Source organism: Aquarana catesbeiana, linkage group LG12, assembly GCF_042186555.1.
Source record: "Aquarana catesbeiana isolate 2022-GZ linkage group LG12, ASM4218655v1, whole genome shotgun sequence".
Lineage (NCBI taxonomy): Eukaryota > Metazoa > Chordata > Amphibia > Anura > Ranidae > Aquarana > Aquarana catesbeiana.
The window spans coordinates 228952091-228975768 of record NC_133335.1 but is presented as its reverse complement, the minus strand read 5'-3'; the positions used below and the strand labels follow the sequence as shown (position 1 = coordinate 228975768).

The 23678-nt window shown below is 47.7% G+C and overlaps 1 protein-coding gene across 1 annotated transcript in view; it reads left to right on the top strand.

Moving 5' to 3' along the window:
- NPLOC4 (NPL4 homolog, ubiquitin recognition factor) overlaps positions 1-19455 on the top strand; it is a 43384-nt gene extending 23929 nt beyond the window's left edge. The window contains exons 13-17 of the mRNA XM_073606876.1: positions 305-376; positions 801-896; positions 4037-4153; positions 16116-16218; positions 18704-19455. Coding sequence (XP_073462977.1) covers positions 305-376; positions 801-896; positions 4037-4153; positions 16116-16218; positions 18704-18864 — 549 coding nt within the window. The 3' untranslated portion in view covers positions 18865-19455. The remainder of the gene's footprint in view (positions 1-304; positions 377-800; positions 897-4036; positions 4154-16115; positions 16219-18703) is intronic.
- Positions 19456-23678: the final 4223 nt, after the last annotated feature.

Sequence of the window (23678 nt, the reverse complement as noted above, 5' to 3'; positions counted from 1 at the left end):
ATACCGTGTGACATTAAAAAATTGCAACACCCACCATTTTATTCTATAGGGTCTCTGCTAAAAAAAAAAAAAAAAAAAGTATATAATGTTTGGGGGTTCTAAGTAATTTTCTAGCAAAAAAAATAGATTTTTACATGTAGGAGCGAAGTGTCAGAAATGGCCCGGATACAAAGTGTTTAAACTAGAAGCGTTATTTCGATCGGCAGCGATTACTAATTGTGAAGTAAATGAAATGCCCGGGCCACAAATATTTCTGAAGGAATCTGGTATTGCGTTTTCACTGTGAGAAATTCTTTCCTTGCAGGACGTGGACAAGTTCGGTAATGAAATCACCCAGTTAGCCCGGCCTCTGCCTGTAGAGTACCTGATCATCGATGTAAGTATTCACCCGCCTTCTGCCTATAGCTGTGTATGGGGACTAGAGATCCACCATCACTTCCTGTCCTGGTGACTACGTTCCGAAAATCCGTCCATCCATTCTTTGCTGAATGTGAACACAAATTCACACCTTGAAATGCTCACATTATACCGTTATAATGTTTGGCTCAGCTTGGCCTGCAGTCTAATGAGATAGTGACTATTTACAGCAGGCATATGCAATTAGCGGACCTCCAGCTGTTGCAGAACTACAAGTCCCATGAGGCATAGCAAGACTCTGACAGCCACAAGCATGACACACAGAGGCATGATGGGACTTGTAGTTTTGCAACAGCTGGAGGTCCACTAATTGCATATCCCTGATATACAGCAATATCTGTTTGTGATCTATCCATCCTGACACAATTTATTTTGCCTTGTAGATCACCACCACTTTCCCTAAGGATCCAGTCTATACATTTTCCACCTCATCCAACTTGTTTCCCATCGAAAACAGAGAAACCTTGGGTGAAACTCAGGTGAGGCATGATCACCCTTCAGCACTGTGATATTGGATCCCAGCAGAAAAAAATAGAAAGATTTATTTATTTGAGTCCTTAAGGCCAACTCCCAAGGTTTGACTTTGCAGCACTGAGGTCCTTGGTTCAGGACACCCCCACCTTGGGTTTTTATGCTCCATGGTGTCCATCTTAGCATTTTCAATGGCAAGGCAGTGTCGTTGGCACTGGCCGGAAGAGGGATTACTCAGTTGGTCAGCCTAAACCAGTATTGCAATATATGTGAACTAAATATCCCTGTTTTTTTTTAATTGCAGTTTGCTGGGAAGGGTGTAGCAGTGTGCAGAGGTGTCCATCCAGAATTTGTACTGGCCTGGACACTGTCTGCATGGAGTTTGCATGTTCTCCTTGCGCCTCCGGGTACTCTGGTTTCCGACCACACTCCAAGCATACACTATGTTCTCAAAAGTATTGGGACGCCTGCCTTTACACACACATGATCTTTAAAGCGGCGTTCCACCCAAAAATGGAACTTCCGCTGATCAGATTCCCCCCCCCCCCCCTCCGGTGTCACATTTGGCACCTTTCCGGGGGGAGCAGATACCTGTACAATCCAGGTGTTTGCTCCCAATTGCGGGCATAGATCACCGCAGGCTCTGCGGTGATCTACATCATGTCCGGCCCCTCCTCCACCCCCCCTCCCCCCCCCCTTCTGGAAGACACACAGGTCCCAGAAGACAGCAGGAACCAGTGGGATCGTGCAGGGTGACTCGTGCATGCGCAGTAGAGAACCAGGCTGGGAAGCCGCAAGGCTTCACTTCCTGATTCCCTTACCGAAGATGGCGGCGCCTCCACCCGAGAACCGAGGGACAGATCGGCTTCGGGTGAGGACATCGCGGGCGCCCTGGACAGGTAAGTGTCCATGTTTTAAAAGTCAGCAGCTGCAGTATTTGTAGCTGCTGACTTTAGAAAAAAAAAAAAAATTTGGCGGAACTCCGCTTTAATGGCATCCCAGTCTTAGTCCATAGGGTTCAATATTGAGTTGGCCCACCCTTTGCAGCTACAACAGCTTCAACTCTTCTGGGAAGGCTGTCCACAAGGTTTAGGAGTGTGTTCACGCCACTTACGGTAGAAAATGGCCAAGGAAAATTCCAAGCTCATTTACTTGACCAGCCTGCGGGCAACCAAATTAACCTAACAGTATGTGTTAAAAACAGGGGTTTAGTCTGCAAACATTTGCAAATGCATGCGTAAGTAACAGGCCCCGCCAAGGCACCCTGGTATCTGTAGTCCTACCACTAACTATTAAGTGGCTCCACAGTGGAATAACGAGCATACGGATGGATGGAGGGCAGATGGACTGCAGGGAGCCCACCCCTTCTTAAAGGCACAGGGGCACACTGAACACCCAGCATATGGCACAATGGCTGCAAAGGTGCCAGTGCGTTGACCAGTATATCAACGGTACAAAAGGGTAAGCCACTGCCCCCACCTATAACCCCACTTACGGTGCCTGTTGCACTGTTGCTTGTATGTTTTTTTTTTTTTTTTTTTCTCCTTTTACAATAAAGAGTTAATTTTGATCAAAAGAAAAAAGTTAAAGTGATTTGTAAAGTCTCGCTTTCCTTTTTTTATAAAAATAACAAACGTAATACTTACCTGTTCTGTGTAATGGTTTTTGTTCAGTGCCCCCACAGCAAGCAGTTTGCTATGGGGACACACGAGCTGAGTCACAGCTTCCTGTGTCCATTCAGACACGGAGCCACGACCCGGCTCCCTTTCTCTCCTCATTGGCTGACTGCTTGCCCCCACCTATAACCACTGCCCCCACCTATAACGCCACTTACTGTGCCTGTTGCAGTTGCTTGTATGTTTTTTTTTTTTTTTTTTTTTCCTTTTACAATAAAGCATTTGTTTTGATAAAAAAAAAAGTTAAAGTGATTGTAAAGTCTTGTTTTTCTTTTTTTATAAAAATAACTAACATGTAATACCTGCTATGTTTAATGGTTTTGCACAGAGCACCCCTCGATCCTCCTCTTCTTGGGTCCCTCTTCTCTGCTTCTGGCACCTCCCTCCTGTTTAGTGCCCCCACGGCAAGCAGCTTGCTATATGGGGGCGCCCGAGCCAAACCACAGCTCCGAGTGTCCATTCAGACACGGAGCCACGAACCGGCCCCCGATCCCTTTCTCTCCTCATTGGCTGACTGACTTTGACAGCAGCGGGAGCCAATGGTGCCGCTGCTGTGTCTTAGCCAATCAGGAGGGACAGTCCTGGGATGGCTGAGGCACACATGGGTATTGCTGGATAGAGAGGGGGGCTCAGGTAAGTATTAGGGGGGGCTGCTACACACAGAAGGCTTTTTATCTTAATGCATAGAATGCGCCTTCTGACTTTACAACCACTTTAACCGTCATCAATACCCAATAAGGCTAAATATGAAAACCCAAATTAATATAAAAAGTAAATAAACATGTGACTTTAAGCGTAAAAAAGAAAGAAATGTCCATAAAGTGACCAAAAGAATAATTCGTATAAGTAGTGAAGATACCTGTCCCACAAGCCATGGTGGAAGTTGAAACTTCGAAGATAGCCAAGGTGACCCCTTCCAACTCTAAAAGGCTTACCAGAATGCATGCGACCCCCTAAAAGGAGTGGTCAATAAGTGCTCATTAAAACACTGAGGCTACATTATGGAAAAGCAAAAATCTTCAGGGAAATGCCCAAAATATGTGAATTGGTCAAGCCACAGCCTCCTCTGTCATTAACAATGACTTTGCAGTAATCCAACTCCAGTCAAGAGGATTGAAGCGTGCTACATGGTATGGAATTGGGTACATGTAATGAAGAAATGCTCCACATAGTGTAACACTGCAAGAGAATTTATTGACTAAAATTACACTAATTGTTCAGATAAAAAAGCATGCATAAGGAATGCCAGAGAGACTTCCTCCAGAAACAAAGATGGCCGACGGCCGGTTGCACACGCGTGGTAGCGTAGCCACGCACAAACGCTTTTGACTCCTGTCCCAGGCGGAGTGATATCAAGTGCCGTGGGTGTGGTGTTGGGATAAAATGACCATTTTCTGTTAATATAACACTCTAGCTTTATTATCGTTAATGTTTTTTTTTTTTGTTTGTTTTTTTTCTGGGTTCTTCTGCAGGACTTTCACAGTCTGGCCAACTACCTGTCCCAGAATACATCCTCCGTTTTCTTGGATATCATCTCAGACTTCCACCTACTACTCTTCTTGGTCACCAATGAGGTGATGCCTCTACAGGTAAGTGTGGCTTCCTCATAGTGGAACTGTGGTAAGAGTATTGGACCTGCTAGTCTAGTAAGGTGGCCATACACTTGGCAGTTTTTTTATCCATCTAGGTATGAGTAATGGCAAACAATGCACTCTTTGCAGTGTGTTAGAATTATGATCATCCATAGATGCAAAAAAATTAAATACAATTAAACATTTAGAGTGGAGCTCCAGGCAGAGAGTATTTTGTGACTTGTGGTGGAGGAATAAGTTACCTCTAATGATGTTACAGTGCAGGACACCGGCTCCTCCAATCATAGACACTGGGTTATGCGCTGCCACCTTCAGGTGATTGGATGCTGGCAAACAGAACTTTGGGATAGCTTTTAAAACCCCTCCTACTCCCAGCATTTTTCAGTTTTTTGCTAATGTCCTTGGGTGAAGAACAGGCTCTCTATATTGAGAGCTGGTATCTGGCTTATGCTTCCACGTGAAAAGGATCTTTCTCCCCTTCTAGCTGCACATGAGCCACTAAGGATACCTCCTGCAGCTTCCAGATCACTGCGCCTCAGGGATCTTACCTGGACACCACTGCCAGGAAAACATGGGGCCGGCCTGTAATGTTACCGAAAACATGGGCACTGGACTCCACGTTAGACACTCACCCTTGGCACAGCAGTCCAGCGGGGTGCAGTTAGCCACAGGGTGCTATACAGGGGCTGTGGTACACCCATCTTGTGGCGCCCGGTGTTTGAAGACTTCCTCTATGAAGGAGGGGGGTATGTCCTCTTGGAAAGGAGTACCCAGAACTGTGCAGGGGTGAGCCTGGAGCTGAGCCCCTTCTCACATGGGGGTCCCTCCAATAGTTGGACAGTCCATGGATCCCGGGGCCACTGTGTTTGGGTGTCAGGAATCCCTGGGCCAGGAGCAGTGTGTCAAGGGGTGTCCGCACCCACAGTCACAGGAATCTTCTACTAAACTTCTTCTCCCCCTTATGTATTTATACATGGAGATCCTATCCCCCCCTTATGCATTTATACATGTTGATCATATCCCCCCTTATGTATTTATATATGGTGATCATATCCCCCCTTATGTATTTATACATTGAGATCATATCCCCCTTATGTATTTATACATGGTGATCATACCTACCCATATGTATTTATACATGTTGATCCTATCCTCCTTCTGTATTTATATATGGTGATCGTATCCCCTTATGTATTTATATATGGTGATCCTATCCCCCTTATGTATTTATACATGGAGGTCATATCCCCCCTTATGTATTTATACATGGAGGTCATATCCCCCCTTATGTATTTATACATGGAGGTCATATCCCCCCTTATGTATTTATACATGGAGGTCATATCCCCCCCTTATGTATTTATACATGGAGATCATATCCCCCCTTATGTATTTATACATGGAGATCATATCCCCCCTTATGTATTTACATATGGTGATCATATCCCCCCTTATGTATTTATACATGGAGATCATATCCCCCCTTATGTGAACTGGAGCCCAAAACTGAGCAGCATATTTCAGATGAGGTCTTACTAATGATTTGTACCAAAACTGAAACTTTGACCCATGTGTTTTCATAGATCCTCATATATACAGTGCATCCGGAAAGTATTCACATCGCTTTACTTTTTCCACATTTTGTTATGTTAACAGCCTTATTCCAAAATGGATTATATTCGTTATTTCTTTTCTCGGACATCACGGGACACAGAGCCACAGTAATTACTGATGGGTTATATAGGTATCACTAGGTATTGGACACTGGTCACACCCTAATCAGGAAGTTCAACCCCCTATATAACCCCTCCCCTTCCAGGGATACCTCAGTTTTTACACCAGTGTCTTAGGTGTTGGACGTGCAAGGATGTCCTGTGCTGAAGCTCCAAAAGGAATATTCTAAGATCCTATACTGGGGCAAGCCAGGCGACCGGATCCATTCAAAGTGTCTTTTCATGGCCGAATTGAATGGTACCCGGGCCTCGTGTCCGAAGAAACGAGGTTTTACCTGTAACGCTTCTCTTTTTAGAGAGCTGGACCCGCAGATCAGAAAATGGCTTTAAACTTCCTAATTTCTGGCGAGGTGCTTTACAGGCCCAGAACTGAAGGATCCCCCTACTGATGGGGGCCCCAGTCTCTGACGGTTTTTCCACAAACGGAGCCCACCGTGAGAGGCGAAGGCTGGGTCTGTGTAAACTGAACCCTGCGGCCTGGATAAGGTAAGAGGAGATTCCACAGAATTTTAATTCTAGTGGCTTTTCTCCTTTAAGGTGAATGCATGCTGTGCCTATTGTGACCACCGGGGGCTGCCAAGAGCACAAACCTTTTCATGTTGATCTGTCTCAGCGTCCGCTGCATTAGCTCTTCCTCCAGCTCCAAAGGTAGATGGTGGGGGGTTTTCTCTGCGGGGATGGTCCCCCCAGGCTAGGGAAAGGCTCAGGTATGCTGTAAGGCGGGTGAGACCGCACTGTCACAGCCGCTGCCGCCGCCGCCACCGAAGCCGCATTGCGATGCAGGGCCCATCACTGCCGGCCTCCTCCTTATTCCCCCAACCTCCCTTCAGGCTTGTCAGAAAGGGTCGGCTCGCGCGGGAAGCGCTCGTTTTTCAAAAACGAGGGGGGGGGGAGGGGGGGGCGGGGCGTCAGCACAGTGTCAGCGTGCCCAGACGCCCATAGTGCCAGAAAGCATGGCCATTTAAAGCACACTGTACAGGTGCTCTGAGCTTTGGAGAGACACAGAGCTGACAGTCGCATGTAAGGTGGGACACAGGCATTCCCCTAGGCTGCATTTACTAAAGAACACCGGACTGGGCATTTGGTAGCAAGGCTTTTAGCCAGACTACATCGCTCAGCAGTCAGTGTTCGCTTTTGATACCTCACACCTTGTTGCTTTGCACTATGGGTAGAAGAGGTTCAAGCACCCCAAGAACCAGAGGCACTAGGGGGTCTCGTTCAGGTTCTGAGGACCCCCTGTCTGCTACACCATCCCCTCCTGAGGGACCAGGGGCAGCTGGACAGGGAGAGCCATTGGGGTTAGGGGCTACATCTGCTGCCGGCACTTCAGCCCCTGTGTACATTACACTAGAGGTCGACCGATATGGGTTTTTCTCTGGCCGATGCCGATGCCGATATTTAGAAATCGCAGTGGCCGATGGCCGATATGTGATGCCGATTTTTTTGGGCCGATATATTAGGCCGATTTTTTTTTTTTTTTTTCCCCTTCATCTCATAAAATCTAACATTTAGACCCCTTTCACACTGGGGCTTTTTTCAGGCGCTTTTGGGCTAAAAATAGCGCCTGTAAAGTGCCTGTAAAACGGCTCCCCTGCAGTCTCAGTGTGATATCCCGAGTGCTTTCACACTGAGGCGATGCGCTGGCAGGATGTTAAAATAAAGTCCTGCAAGCAGCATCTTTGGAGCGGTGTATACCACCACTCCTGCCCATTGAAATGAATGCACACCGCTGCCAAAGCGCCTGCAAAGCGTTTCGGCAGCGGCGCTTCAGGCGCGCATTTAACCTCTTCCTCGGCTGCTGCTGGGTGATAAGCTCCCCGCTAGCAGCCGAATAGCGCCGCTAAAATGACGGTAAAGCGCCGCTAAAACTAGCAGCGTTTTACCGTCAACGCATGCCCGCTCCAGTGTGAAAGCAACCTAAAGTGATACAGAAATTTTTTTTACATTTAAACATTTATTAAACAAAACAAACCTCCAATCAGTTCACTTGTATGTAGAATTTAGATTAAAAAAAATATAAAAAAAAACTATATCTTAAAAATTAATACACAAAAACAGGTAATCAAAACTTTTGGACAAAAAAAAATGGGCTAACTTTACTGCTTAGTTTTTTTTTTTAATTTATTAGTGTATTTTTTTTTTAAATTGCGTTTGAAAGACCGCTGCGCAAATACCGTGTGACATAAAATATTGCAACAACCGCTATTTTATTCCCTAGGGTCTCTGCTAAAAAAAATATATATAATTTTTGGGGGTTCTAAGTGATTTTCTAGCAGAAAATACAGGATTTTTACTTGTAAGCAACAAGTGTCAGAAAAGATTTAGTCTTTAAATGGTTAAACTGAAAACTTCTCCACGGAGTTCAGTCTATTGATAAAAAAGAACTTGAAGAGATACAAATGTATCTTCTTATCAGACTTGGCAGGCTGCCCAGAGAAGGAGAGAAGAAAACTTTCAGGCAACTTGCATTGACTTATATTACAGAAGTCATTTGCAAGTCACGGCTGAAGTTATAATCGGCCTTTTTTATCAGCACAATCGGCCGATGCCGATTAAGTAAAAAACGCCAAATATCGGCCGATATATCGGCCGGCCGATATATCGGTCGACCTCTACATTACACAAGAAGTTTTTTCCTCAACCATTTCTGGATTAGAGAAAAAGCTAATGGCCGCGATTACATCTTCACGCAGTGAAAGAAAACGCACAAGGCCTTCCTCTGCTTCCCAAGACCCTCAGTCAGAGGAGCTCTGGGATAAAGGAGATGAATCCCTTTCAGAGGATCGGGATGGGACAGATGATTCCTCTTCGGAGGATTCAGGTGGAGAGCGACCCTCTGCGACTTCCCAAGAGGAGAAAGTCTTAGTGCAGATCCTCACTGGTTTGGTCCGCTCCACATTTAAGTTGTCCCTACCTGAAACTACTACAGAAACCTCTTCTGCTTTGGGGTCACTGAAACCTTTCCAAGCAGCACATGCTTTTCCTGTTCATAATTTACTTGAAAAGCTGCTTTATTCTGAGTGGGATCACCCAGATAAGCGATTTCTTCCGCCGAAAAAGTTTTCTACACTTTATCCTATGGAAGAAAAGTTTATTAAGAGGTGGGGAATACCGGCCATTGATGCAGCCATTTCCTCTGTAAATAGTAATCTGACTTGTCCTGTAGACAACGCTCAGATGCTCAAAGATCCTGTGGATAAAAAGATGGACTTCTTATTGAAAGATGTGTTCTCTTTAGCAGGATCAGTGGCCCAACCTGCAGTAGCAGCGATTGGAGTCTGTCAATACTTAAGAGACCATGTTAAACAGGTCATCAAAGTATTACCTGAACAGCAGGCCCAGGGGTTTGCTAACCTTCCTGCGGCTTTATGTTATGCTGTTGATGCCATTAGAGATTCTATCGTGCAAACCTCTCGCCTCTTGCTTGGGTTGGTGCATATACGTAGAATCTTATGGTTGAAAAACTGGTCAGCCGAAGCACCATGTAAGAAGCTACTGGCTGGGTTTCCCTTCCGTGGTGAAAGGTTGTTTGGAGAGGACTTGGATAATTATATCAAGATGATCTCCTGTGGGAAAAGCACTCTCTTACCTGATAAGAAGAAGAGTAAGCGTCCCTCTTTTAAACGGACTCTTTCCCCAGCGCCAGGGGCATCAGCCTCCAGGCAGTCACGAGGGTCTCCTCCGTATGGGGCAAGAAACAAGAGTCAACCCCAGGGACACAAGAAATCCTGGGGGAAAAGGTCTTCTAAGCAAGACACTAAGACCTCTTCATGAAGGGGCGCCCCGCTTGCTCGAGTGGGGGGAAAGACTGCTGCAGCTCTCAGGGCCCTGGCAGAAGGACTTCCAGGACAGATGGGTGATCTCCACAGTAACCTTAGGGTACAGACTGGAGTTCCAAGAATGTCCCTCTCCTCGTTTCCTCAGATCAGGTGTTCCCAGAAAGCCAGAAGAGAAGCAGTCGCTCCTTCTAGCGATAAAGCGACTTTTGTCGCAAGAGGTCATTGTGGGGGTTCCCACAAAGGATCAAGGATTGAGACTTTGTTCCAATCTTTCTATGGTCCGAAAACCAAATGGGGACGACACACCCATTTTGGATTTGAGAGATCTGAAACGATTCCCAAGGATGCAGTCCTTTCGTTTGGAATCAATTCAGACAGTAATCTCCATCCTGCAGGGAGGAGAATTTCTGATATCAATAGGCATCAGAGATGCAGGCCTATATGTGCCCAGTTTTCCTGCTTAACTGAAGTGTCTGCAGGCAAAGATCACTGCTCTAAGGGAGCTGATTCTGACAGTCAGGGCCAAGAAGGGTCTTTCTGTCCGCCTTTGTATGAGGCTGCAGGGGAAGATGGTGGCTTCATTCGAAGCAGTTCCCTATGCGCAGTTCCAAGCAGAACTGTTGCAACACAGTATTCTGTTGACCTGGAACAGGAAGGTGCAGGCATTAAACTTGCCAATGCACCTATCGCATGCGATGCGTCAGAGCCTCAGTTGATGGCTCATACCCGAAAACCTACAGAAGGGGAAATCCTTCCTACCGGTTGCCTGGGATCCTCTTGCAGGCAGGACGGATGCGTTGGTGATTCCGTGGCATCGGCTCTCACCGATTTATGCATTCCCTCCCATTCTGCTACTGCCACGGCTCCTTCGCAGACTCAGGCAAGAAGGGAAGTCGGCACTTCTGGTGGCCCCCGTTTGGCCCAGAAGAACCTGATAAGCAGAAATAGCAGGGATGATGGTGGGTTCCCGGTGGACCCTACCGATACACCCAGACCTGTTAGCTCAAGGTCCGGTGTTCCAGCCTGCCTCACAAATGCTAGATTTGACGGGTGGGCTATTGAATCCCACGTTCTGAAAAATCGTGGGCTTTCAGGTCCTGTCATATCTACCTTGATCAATGCAAGGAAGCCAGCTTCCAGAATGATTTATCATAGTGTCTGGAAAGCTTATGTATCCTGGTGTGAATCCAGGGGTTGGCATCCCAGGAAATATGTCACAGGTAGAAATCTGGATTTTCTACAGTTAGGATTAGAGATGAAGCTGGCCTTGAGTACCATCAAGGGCCAGGTGTCGGCCTTATCAGTGTTGTTTCAACGGCTGCTTGCTTCGCATTCTCTGATCCGAAACTTTATACAGGGGGTGAGGCGTCTTAATCCTCCGGTTAAAGCGCCCCTAAAGCCCTGGAACTTGAACTTGGTTCTATCGGTGTTACAAAAACAACCTTTTGAACCAATACGTCAGATTCCTTTGGTCTTACTGACGAGGAAACTAATTTTCCTGGTAGCTATCTCTTCTGCTAGAAGAGTATCAGAAATAGCAGCTCTTTCCTGTAAAGAGCCTTACTTGATTATACACAAGGATAGAGTGGTACTGCACCCCCATCCTAGTTTTTTACCGAAGGTGGTTTCAGATTTTCATCTAAACCAAGACATTGTGCTACCTTCCTTTTTTCCAGAACCTTGTTCTTCGGAAGAAAGGTCATTACATTCTTTGGATGTAGTAAGAGCAGTCAAGACCTATCCGGAGGCAACTGCTCAGATTCGCAAGACGGATGTCTTGTGCATGCTGCCGGAGGGTCCCAATAGAGGACAGGCAGCGTCAAAAGCGACCATTTCTAAATGGATTCGACAGTTGATTATTCAAGCTTACGGTTTGAAACGGAAGGGTCCCCCGTTTCAGATCAAGGCACATTCCACAAGGGCTATTGGTGCTTCTTGGGCAGTGCATCACCGGGCCTCTATGGCTCAGATCTGCAAGGCCGCAACCTGGTCTTCAGTTCATACATTCACCAGATTCTATCAGGTGGATGTGAGAAGGCATGAGGATATCGCCTTTGGGCGTAGTGTGCTGCAGGCAGCAGTACAGGGTCCTCAGGTCTGATTGCACCCTACTTGGTCGTGGTTCCCCCCCCTCAGTTGGCATTGCTTTGGGACATCCCATCAGTAATTACTGTGGCTCTGTGTCCCGTGATGTCCGAGAAAAGAAAATAGGATTTTTTATTACAGCTTACCTGTAAAATCCTTTTCTTTCGACGGACATCACGGGACACAGAGGTCCTGCCCCTCTTCTAATACACCTATACTGCTTTGCTACAAAACTGAGGTATCCCTGGAAGGGGAGGGGTTATATAGGGGGTTGAACTTCCTGATTAGGGTGTGACCAGTGTCCAATACCTAGTGATACCTATATAACCCATCAGTAATTACTGTGGCTCTGTGTCCCGTGATGTCCGTCGAAAGAAAAGGATTTTACAGGTAAGCTGTAATAAAAAATCCTATTTTTCCTCAAAATTCTACAAACAATCCCCCATAATGACAACGTGAAAGAAGTGTGTTTAAATCTTTGCAAATTTATTAAAAATAAAAAATGAAAAAATCTCATGTACATAAGTATTCACAGCCTTTTCCATGACACTTAAAATTGAGCTCAGGTGCCTCCTGTTTCCATTGATCATCATTGAGATGTTTCTACAACTTGATTGGAGTCCACCTGTGGTAAATTCAGTTGATTGGACATGATTTGGAAAGGCACACACCTGTCTATAGAAGGTCCCACAGTTAACAGTGCATGTCAGAGCACAAACCAAGCCATGAAGTCCAAGGAATTGTCTGTAGACCTCAGAGACAGGATTATGGGGGCACAGATCTGGGGAAGGGTACAGAACAATGTCTGCAGCATTGAAGATCCCAATGAGCACAGTGGCCTCCATCATCCATTAATGGAAGAAGTTTGGAACCACCAGGACTCTTCCTAGAGCGGGGCGCCCGGCCAAACTGAGTGATCGGGGGAGAAGGGCCTTAGTCAGGGAGGTGACCAAGAACCCCGATGGTCACTCTGACAGAGCTCCAGCATTTCTTTGTGGAGAGAGGAGAACCTTCCAGAAGAACAACCATCTCTGCAGCACTCCACCAATCAGGCCTGTATGGTAGTGTGGCCAGATGGAAGCCACTCCTCAGTAAAAGGCACATGACAGTCTGCCTGGAGTTTGCCAAAAGGCACCTGAAGAACTCTCAGTCCATGGGAAACAAAATTCTCTGGTCTGATGAAAAAAAGATTTTACTCTTTGGCCTAAATGGCAACCGCCATATCTGAAGGAAACCAGGCACCCACTCATCACCTGGCCAAATACCATCCCTACAGTGAAGCATGGTGGTGGCAGTATCATGCTGTGGGGATGTTTTTCAATGGCAGGAACTGGGAGACTAGTCAGGATCGAGGGAAAGATGAATGCAGCAATGTATAGAGATATCCTTGATGAAAACCTGCTCCAGAGTGCTCTGGACCTCAGACTGGGGCGAAGGTTCATCTTCCAATAAGACAACGATCCCAAGCACACAGCCAAGATAACAAAGTAATGCCTACGGGACAACTCTGTGAATGTCCTTGATTGGCCCAGACCTGAACCCGATTGAACATCTCTGGAGAGATCTGAAAATGTCTGTGCACCGACGCTCCTCATCCAACCTGATGGAGCTTGAGAGGTCCTGCAAGGAAGAATGGGAGAAACTGCCCAAAAATAGGTGTGCCAAGCTTGTAGCATCATACTCAAAAAGACTTGAGACTGTAATTGGTGCCAAAGAAGCTTCACCAAAGTATTGAGCAAAGGCTGCGATACTTATGTACATGGGATTTCATTCCTTTTTTTATTCTAAATAAATTTGCAAACATTTCAAACGAACTTCTTTCACGTTGTTATTATGGGGTATTGTTTGTAGAATTTTGAGGTAAATAATGAATTTAATCCATTTTGGAATAAGTCTATAACGTAATAAAATGTGGAAAAAGTGAAGCGCTGTAAATACTTTCAGCATGCACTGTATATTGGTGTGAAGGTAGCATTCTTCGGTCCATTGCACAGCTGTGGAGCACATGCAGAGCTCATCTACAAGATTTGCACACATACTTGGACGTATCATGAGGGTCTGCTGGAGGGGTCCTCACAGCTTATGTAACATCACAGCAGGGGAGCCTATTAACAATACCCCCCCCCCCTCCGGTGAGACAATGGCATATAACATTCCAAGAGACATACGTAGCTTTTTCAGAGTGATCCAAATTTTTTATCTCTGCTGTGTACAGATCAGATCAGTGCACACATACATCCTAAAAAATGAAAATTGTGTATTAAAGTGATTTTAAAGGCATTTAAAGAAAAATTACAAACATGTTATACTTACCTGCTCTGTAATGGTTTTGCCCAGAGCACCCCGATCCTCCTCTACTCAGGTCACTCGTTGGCATTCCTGACTCCACCCCCCACCAAGTGCCCCCAATAGCAAGCTGCTTGCTCTGTGGGCACTTGTGTGGGCTTGATCCAGAGCTGGCTCTGTGTGTCCATTGAGCGATCCCCCCCTCTCAGGTCCCCCGCTGGCACTTCTGGACCCTCTCACTGGCTGAGTACCCCCAGAGCAAAGCAGCTTGCAATAGGGGTACCCAAGTGCAGGCTCCCGCCCAAGCTGCTGCGCTGCATGTCCATTCACACACAGAGCTGCAGCTTGGCCCCGCCCCTCTCTCTCCTCATTGGCTCACTGGCTGTGATTGACAGCAGCAGGAGCCAGTGGCTCCTGCCTCAGCTAATGAGGAGTGAGAGTCCCCAGAGAGCTGAGGCTCTTGTGCTCATCGCTGGATCAAAATGAGGCTCAGGTAAGTATTGGGGGGGGGGGGCTGCTGCATAAAAAAGGTTTTTACCTATATGAAGGTAAACCCTTGAGCCTTTAGAACCACTTTAAATCCTCCGTCCAGCCTTCCCTCCGGTCTTCCCCATGGTCTTCCCCTTGGTCTTCCCCTTGGTCTTCCCATTGGTCTTCCCATTGGTCTTCCCTTTTGGTCTTCCCTTTTGGTCTTCCCATTTGGTCTTCCCTCCGGCCTTCCCTTTTGGTCTTCCCTCCGGCCTTCCCTTTTGGTCTTCCCTCCGGCCTTCCCTTTTGGTCTTCCCTCCGGCCTTCCCTTTTGGTCTTCCCTCCGGCCTTCCCTTTTGGTCTTCCCTCCGGCCTTCCCTTTTGGTCTTCCCTCCGGCCTTCCCTTTTGGTCTTCCCTCCGGCCTTCCCTTTTGGTCTTCCCTCCGGCCTTCCCTTTTGGTCTTCCCTCCGGCCTTCCCTTTTGGTCTTCCCTCCGGCCTTCCCTTTTGGTCTTCCCTCCGGCCTTCCCTTTTGGTCTTCCCTCCGGCCTTCCCTTTTGGTCTTCCCTCCGGCCTTCCCTTTTGGTCTTCCCTCCGGCCTTCCCTTTTGGCCTTCCCTCCGGCCTTCCCTTTTGGCCTTCCCTCCGGCCTTCCCTTTTGGCCTTCCCTCCGGCCTTCCCTTTTGGCCTTCCCTCCGGCCTTCCCTTTGGTCTTCCCTCGCTATTTTAGACCCAGTGGCATCATCACTGGGTCTCTGTTGTTCTTCATGCACTGAAGGAAATCCATGGCTGGTGGGAGGGGCTTTACGTAGCTTCCTGGACTCATCACAGCACCCGGCCTCCAAAGTCCTCAGCCCTGATGCAAGCAGTGGGAGGGGTTATTCAAATATCAAATATGGGCGGGTGTCAACATGCACATGCTCAGTGGCACTTTTCACGTCTTCTAATCTGTGTGTTCTGTATCTGGTTTTTCTTCTGCCGGTTTCCCATAATAAGACCCTTTTCAGGGCCAGGTTCTGGAGCTATATTTAAGATATATGTCACCCCGAAGCACAGTGTGCGCCAACATTCCTCACTCTGCACAGATATCACCCCCACCATTCACTCCAGCATCCCTGCTGTGTCAGTCCCTGGCCTTGGCAGGCGGGACACTGGCTCTTCACCAGGAAATGAGAACATTCACTGACTGCCATGTGCACAGCAGCTGGGATGTCCTTGTCTGCCCGGTGATCTGGACAAAACACCCCTCCCCCGCCTTCCATAAGAAGAAGGAACTCCGGGCAAATGTTAAAGTGGACCTATCAGTAACTTTACAGTCTGCATGACATGTCACGCCATACATTGTAACTTTGTAGAAGGAGGAGGAGGCATTTCCTCAGTCTCAGTAATAATGGTAAGCAGGAGAATTAGAGAGGGTGACTCTCCCTAACGGGGACACAGACACTAATAAAAACCTGACAGGGGGTCTGATCCCCCTCCACGCCATCCAACACTAAGAAAAAAAAAAACGTTCTCCTTTAGTTACCCGGTAATGCAGTTAATGCATTAAAGTTTGTAGTGTGATGGTCGTCGTCCTACGGCCTCCTGATGGTTGCGGGTTTCTCTTTCAGGACAGTATTAGTCTGCTACTGGAGGCGGTGAGGACCCGAGACAAGGAGCTGGCACAGACATGGAAGAAGTCGGAGCAATGGGCGACCATCGAGCAGCTGTGCAGTAAGTGTTCTTCCATCACCTGACCTGTAGGGGGAGGAGTCAGGATTATTTGACCTTTTGCTTTCAGATGAAGACATTTTAACAGCTTTACGGTGCAGCAAAGTTTTGGACAGACTACTAACCGCCACTAAACATGTTTCAAAATGAGCCCTCACTGACCTCTGTAGCTACAGGCACTGCAGAGCAATTCATCCTCAAAATTTACATTCAATGCACTGAGGTCAGTTTTCTCAGCAGCTCAGCTCCTGCTCTCTTCTTACATTAGAGATTAAAAGGAGCAGCAGAAAGAGCTTTGTTGCGGTGTCACTGACTGGGGGGCCATCAGAAGAAGCTGAGCAGCTAAGTCACTGCTGGTAGGAGAGGGGATCTGAGCTGCCTCAGTGCTGGGAGGGGGAGCTGAGCTGCTGCCTCAGTGCTGGAAGGAGGAGCTGAGCTGCTGCCTCAGTGCTGGAAGGAGGAGCTGAGCTGCTGCCTCAGTGCTGGAAGGAGGAGCTGAGCTGCTGCCTCAGTGCTGGAAGGAGGAGCTGAGCTGCTGCCTCAGTGCTGGGAGGGGGAGCTGAGCTGCTGCCTCAGTGCTGGGAGGGGGAGCTGAGCTGCTGCCTCAGTGCTGGAAGAAGGAGCTGAGTGCTGGGAGGGGAATCTGAGCTGCTACCTCGGTGCTGGAAGGGGAAGCTGAGCTGCTACCTCGGTGCTGGAAGGGGAAGCTGAGCTGCTGCCTTGGTGCTGGAAGGAGGAGCTGAGCTGCTGCCTCAGTGCTGGGAGGGGGAGCTGAGCTGCTGCCTCAGTGCTGGAAGAAGGAGCTGAGTGCTGGGAGGGGGAGCTGAGCTGCTACCTTGGTGCTGGAAGGGGGGAGCTGAGCTGCTACCTCGGTGCTGGAAGGGGAAGCTGAGCTGCTGCCTTGGTGCTGGAAGGGGGGAGCTGAGCTGCTGCCTTGGTGCTGGGAGGAGGAGCTGAGCTGCTGCCTCAGTGCTGGGAGGAGGAGCTGAGCTGCTGCCTCAGTGCTGGGAGGAGGAGCTGAGCTGCTGCCTCAGTGCTGGGAGGAGGAGCTGAGCTGCTGCCTCAGGGCTGGAAGGAGGAGCTGAGCTGCTGCCTGAGTGCTGGGAGGAGGAGCTGAGCTGCTGCCTTGGTGCTGGGGGGGGGGTGCTGAGCTGCTGCCTCGGTGCTGGGAGGGGGAGCTGAGCTGCTGCCTCGGTGCTGGGAGGGGGAGCTGAGCTGCTGCCTCTGTTCTGGGATGGGGAGCTGAGCTGCTGCCTCTGTTCTGGGAGGGGGAGCTGAGCTGCTGCCTCGGTGCTGGAAGGGGGGAGCTGAGCAGCTGCCTCGGTGCTGGGAGGTTGGGGGGGGCAGAAGTAGCTCAGAGATCATTATTGCTTAAGCATTATTTGCGCCACAATGCCTGCAGCTACAGAGGTCATTGAGGTCTTATTTTAAAACTCACATACAGCTTGGTAAGAATACACACTATATTACCAAAAGTATTGGGACACCTGCCTTTACACACACATGAACTTTAATGGCATCCCAGTCTTAGTCCGTAGGGTTCAATATTGAGTTGGCCCACCCTTTTTACAGCTATAACAGCTTCAAATCTTCTGGGAAGGCTGTCCACAAGGTTTAGGAGTGTGTCTATGGGAATGTTTGACCAGTCTTCCAAAAGCACATTTGTGAGGTCAGACACTGATGTTGGACGAGAAGACCTGGCTCGCAGTCTGCGCTGTAATTCATCCCAAAGGTGTTCTATCAGGTTGAGGTCAGGACTCTGGCCAGTCAAGTTCCTCCACCCCAAATTCGCTCATCCATGTCTTTATGGGCCTTGCTTTGTGCACTGGTCCAAATCATTTGGTGGAGGGGGGATTATGGTGTGGGATTGTTTTTCAGGGGTTGGGCTTGGTCCCTTAGTTCCAGTGAAGGGAACTCTGAAGGTGTCAGCATACCAAGACATTTGGACAATTTCATGCTCCCAGCTTTGTGGGAACAGTTTGGGGACGGCCCCAACATGACTGCGCACCAGTGCACAAAGCAAGGTCCATAAAGACATGGATGAGCGAGTTTGGGGTGGAGGAACTTGACTGGCCTGTCTATCTACCCCCCCCCTTTTCTTTCTTTCTTTCTTTCTTTCTTTCTTTCTTTCTTTCTTTCTTTCTTTCTTTCTTTCTTTCTTTCTTTCTTTCTTTCTTTCTTTCTTTCTTTCTTTCTTTCTTTCTTTTTCTCTCTCTCTCTTACTTTCTTTATAGATAGGAACATTTCTTCAATAAACTATACGGGTCATAAAATAAAGTGATCGATTACTATCCAGGGTTCCTGTCGAGATTCCACTGCTGGCGCGTTGCGGTTTTCTATCAAAAGCAAAGAAATCCACCCCACAGCAGTGACAAGGCTGGGCCTGAAGCCTGGTTTTACCAAGTCTTTTATATTTCTTTGTGTTGTGTGTTTTTTTTAAAAATAAACTCTCACCTAATTGTCATTTCTCCTCCCCCCCCCCCCCCAGGCACAGTTGGAGCACAGCCGTCAGAGCTTCAGGATTTCGGGGCTAGTGGGGGATCAGCACACGCCGCCTCTTCCTCCTCCATGTGGTCCTGTCTGCACTGCACCTTTATGAACCAAGCCGGCACAGATCATTGCGAGATGTGCCAGCTTCCCCGAACCTAATACAAGACCGATAACTACAGGGGGGCTGGGCCAGATGGACCTCCTCCGAGGAGCCGTCCTTTTTGCAAGTACATTTCCAGCGAGCCCCCACTCTCTGCTGCGTTGCCTGTAGGGCTGTGTGACAGAGGAGGCTTTGAGCGTGCCCACTCTTACTGGGGGGAGGGAGCCGAGGGTAGTTTGTAGAGAACCAAAGCTTACTCGCCCGCCTGCCCAGGCCGTGCGGCAAGCCCGTAACGGGTGGGAGGGAGGCGGCCAATGAAATGTCTTCTTTTCCAACCTTTTGCTTATTGAACTGCCTTCATCTCTGACATCGACCACCGGGCCTAGCATTGTAACACATTCCCGTCTTTATTTTCCTACCCACCTGTGAAAGCAAACAGAGCAATGTGTTACCTAGATTCTGCTGAAGATGAAGCCGAATCCATCGTTGCCTCATCCTGCACCGCACAGTAACCTATCGCCATATCGGGTACTAAAAAAAAAAAAAAAATGGCTTCAGTAAAATGTTTGGTTGCGGCCACCCTGCAAGTATTACTTTCTTCTATAAAAACTCTCACCGCAAACAATATTAAAGAGGAACGTCATGTTTAAGTTCTGGATTGGATACGTGATTGGTACTAAAAAAAAAAAAAAAATAGTTTGTAGATCAGAGGAAGTAAAAGTTGCTTGAGTTTGTTTCTAATTTCCCCTCCCCCTCAAAAAAAAAATAAAAAGAGAGGCTTATTCAACAAGCCTGCACAGGAGCGATGACAAAGCCCTGTAACCCTTAGCAACCAATCAGCATTCATCTCTCACCGGCCTAATTGTTGTAGGTGGAAATTGGATTGGTTGCTGGGTGTTGCTGCAGTTTGCAGGCTGTCATTGTACTGCTGCATTGCTGGTTATTTCAATTTGTCTGAAAGGAGAACTGTCTGTTATCCCCATCGGCACCAGTTAGCTTGCATTGGGTGAAGAAAATCAGTTTGAGAATTCTTGTTGCAAAATTTTTAATATTCACCCCCCCCCCCCCCTTCTAGTCTTTGTGAATCATTTTAAAGGGCCGCTACGACATGGCGGACCATTCATGAAAATGAATTGTAAATTTACAACCGTCTTCGCTCTGTCGTCTTGCTAAAGTAAGAAAAATGTATAAAAGACATTCTTGTGTCTGGTGGAAAGACCTTGGCCCTGCTGCACCTACTCACTGTGATCATTCTGAAATCTCACTGCAGCTCGGCATTAAAGCAATGCCGAAGTGATAAAACGGCTCATTGGGCAAGTCATGTCAGCAGTTCTCTTTGCTTTCTAGTCCCCGATTGCACAGATCTTTTGTCTCTAAATTTTTCCTAAATTTGAAGCCTTTTTATACATTGGGGGTTGAAGATTTACTAAAACTGGAGAGTGCAAAATCTAGTGTAGGTGTGCATGGTAGCCAATCAGCTTCCAGGTTTTATTGGAAAATCTTCATTGAACAAGGTGAAGTTAGAAGCTGATTGGTTTCTATGCACAGCTGCATCAGATTTTGCACTCTCCAAGGGTTGTCTTAGTTCAGGTTAAAGTGGTGTTCTGCCCAAAAAAAAAATTTAAAAGCCAGCAGCTACACATACTGCAGCTGCTGGCTTTTAATAATCGGACACTTACCTGTCCTGGAGTCCAGCAATGTCAGCACCGCAGCTGATGTTTCCATCAGTTTTTGGGTGCTGCCGCTGCCATTGTAGGTAAGGGAACCCAGCAGTGTAGCCTTACGGAAGCCCTACTGTGCAAGCCTGAGGCCCCGCTCTTCTCTCCTACTGGCCCGGCGACAGGGAGAGGAGGAAGGAGCCCCGGGGTCATGTCGCAGGCCGCAGTCCGGACTCTCTGAAGTGAGAACAGGATACCTGTCAAAGAAAGGTGCCAATTGTGGCACCGAAGGGGGAGAAGGAGACAAATGAGTGGAAGTTCCACTTTTGGGTGGAACTCCGCTTTTCTGTACACCCTCCCCCTCTACACTCCCCCCAGTTCCTGCTGTACTTACCTCTGTGCATGCCGAGTTGTGAGTGCCACCCAGTTCTCAGGGACTTTAAATTCCTACTCTGCTCCCTCTTCTATCTGCAGAACTTCCAGGATGGATGAAAGGGATTCTGATTGGTCAGTGCCCACACAGCCCGTGTAGCAGTCGGGGGATTTCAAATCTGTACGCTTGTGTGTGCTGTACCGGCACTGACCAATCAGGATCCCTCTGATCCATCCCGGAAGTACATAGAAGAGGGATCCCAAGTCCCTGGACCTACGCGGCACTGATAGCTCAGCGTCCCAGGATATAAGTACAGCGAAGACTGGGAGGGAGGGTGTAGACAGTGTTTAGAGAAAAAAAAAAAATTGCAGTAAACTTGCCCTTCTATAAACTATAGCAACTCTAAGGCTCCATTCACACTTGTATGACTCCAAAGTCATGTGACTTTGGATGAGTGTGACTTGTTGTCCATCTGCAAAGTTGGACTCACTGTTGCATGTAAAACATTCAGGTGTGACTTTCATGCAGCTTTTGAGGGTTAACATTGAAGTCTATAACCCTTAAGTTGCTTGAAAGTTGGACCAAAGTAGTGCATGAACTACTATGAAGTCGCTGCGACTTTAAGTCGCACATATATGATAGGGTATCATTGAGAAAATATCGCGTACGACTTGTCATGTGACTGATGTCCAAAGTTACATACAAAGTCGCACAAGTGTGAATAGGATCTAACCCACTAAAACACTTAGGCCCCTTTCACACGGGGCGATCCGATCAGGTTCACCTATCTTTTTTATTTATTTTTTTTGAAGGACTTAAACGGAAGGTCCATGCTTTCCTTTGGATAGGCAGGTATAAATGGACTTGTGTCTGTATATGCCTGCTTAACCCCCCCCCCCCCCCCAGGTCTGACCTGGTCCACCAAAGAAATGGAAGAGGATCCATCCTCTTCTGTTTAGGTGGATCGGAGGGTAGTCGGGTATAAACGCACAGCGGAGTGTGTTTACCTCCCAGCCACCCATAGAGCAGAACAGGCTTTGTCCACGTCTGCCCTGAGAAGCTAAGCGGACAGGAATGTCTCATCCAGCCGCTCTGCTCTGATCAGCACGGGGTCTATGAACGGATCCTCTGCTGATCAGAATGGAATACGCTCCCTTTGAAAGGGGCCTTAAAGCGGTTGTCAAGTCTTAAGTTCAAAAATGAAATGTTAGCAGCTACAAAAACTAAGCTGTTGACTTGACCGATCCAGGGATGTCCTCACCCAGCCAGTTTCTTCACCTGCTTCGGTTCCTGGCGCCAGAATAATAACTGTGGGCAGCCGGCTGTGACTGCTTGTGGCTTCACAGCTGGCTGAGCCCGTGCAGTGCTATTTGATTGGTCCCGCAGCTCTCTGGGACCTGTGACATGTCCCAGAAGGCAGTGGGGTAAAGGGGGGGGGCCCAGATTGGCTTGGTGATCTGACCGGAAGTAGGGGAGCAGGTACCTGTCAAAACCAGGTACCCACTCCTCCCCCAACGAAAAAAAAAAATAATGGCCCAAATGTTAAAGGGGGGTGGGGGAGTGAAAGAGTGGAACTTCCCCTTTTGGTGAAGTTCCACTTTAAAGTAGAATTCCAGCCTAAAACTAACAAGATCCTGCAGCTCCAGCTCTCCTGTGTCAGTGTGCAGGGGATTGGATGGAGCGCCAACTGTGACTGAGCTATTGGAGCCTGTGGGTGATGACATGATTGTTGTTGAGCATTCTATGACAAGGGAGGTGGAGCAGTCTAAAAAGGATGAGTATGCGGGTCATTTCTACACAGGATCGTTTAGAAGGAGGTGGGGGGGGGGGAGAGAACATTTTTAAGAATAAATTAGTGTTCGGCTTAAATTCTACTTTAAAGATATAGTCAGCCTTTTCAAAATATCTAGCACCCTGGGGTTGATTTACTAAAACTAGAGAGTACGAAATCTGGAGCAGCTGTGCATGGCAGCCAATCCGCTTCTAACTTTAGCTTGTTCAGTCAAGCTTTGACAATAAAACCTGGAAGATAATTGGTTTCTGTACAGAGTTGCACTCTCCAGTTTTGGTAAATCAACCCCTAATCCCATAACTTATTGTCCGTAGTAAAAATATTTTACTTGCCAAAAGCCTCCCCTCCCAAGTCTTTTTTTTCCCTTTGTGTAAATCAGGCAGGGTCCTTCTACCAGTGTCCACATCACAGCCTGCATGACACAGACACTTCCTATTGGCTGCCTAGTAGGCCTTCTCAGGATCCAGAAGAGGAAGTGACATCATTGCAAGGGGACAGTAGGGATCGGCCAGTGAGATGACCACAGTGAGTAGGCCTAGCTGGGAATTCATAGCTGAAGTTATAGCAGTATTTCTGCTCGAGTCCCAAGGAGATAAAAGGAAACCGCATGTGTAATCTGAGGCCCGGCAGCCACCCAGAGCTGAAATTAGTTTTGGGTGGACTAGCCCTCTAATATATCAAGGATGGACATGGGGGGAGGGGGGGGGGTGTGAATTTAGGTTGATTGAGAATTGCGCAGTTTGTTCACATAGCTGTTTATGATTTTAAGGAGTTGTAAAATCTTTGTACTTTTGACCTTCGTAGGTGATAAAGCTGTATGAGTGCCTTATTAGTGTTGGCCTGGTGTCGCTTTTGTTGCTCTTCCCAGCAGTTTGTACATCATGTGGGGGGGGGGGGGGGGGGGGGGGGGGGGTGTAAATGATGTATAAGAATTGGCCTCTTCAGGGCAAAATGACAGTGTCTTTGTAAAGGTCAAAACCCAAACCCCTCCCAATCCAAACCAAACTCAACCCAAACCTAACCCCAACAAAGCCACCCCAACCAAACTCA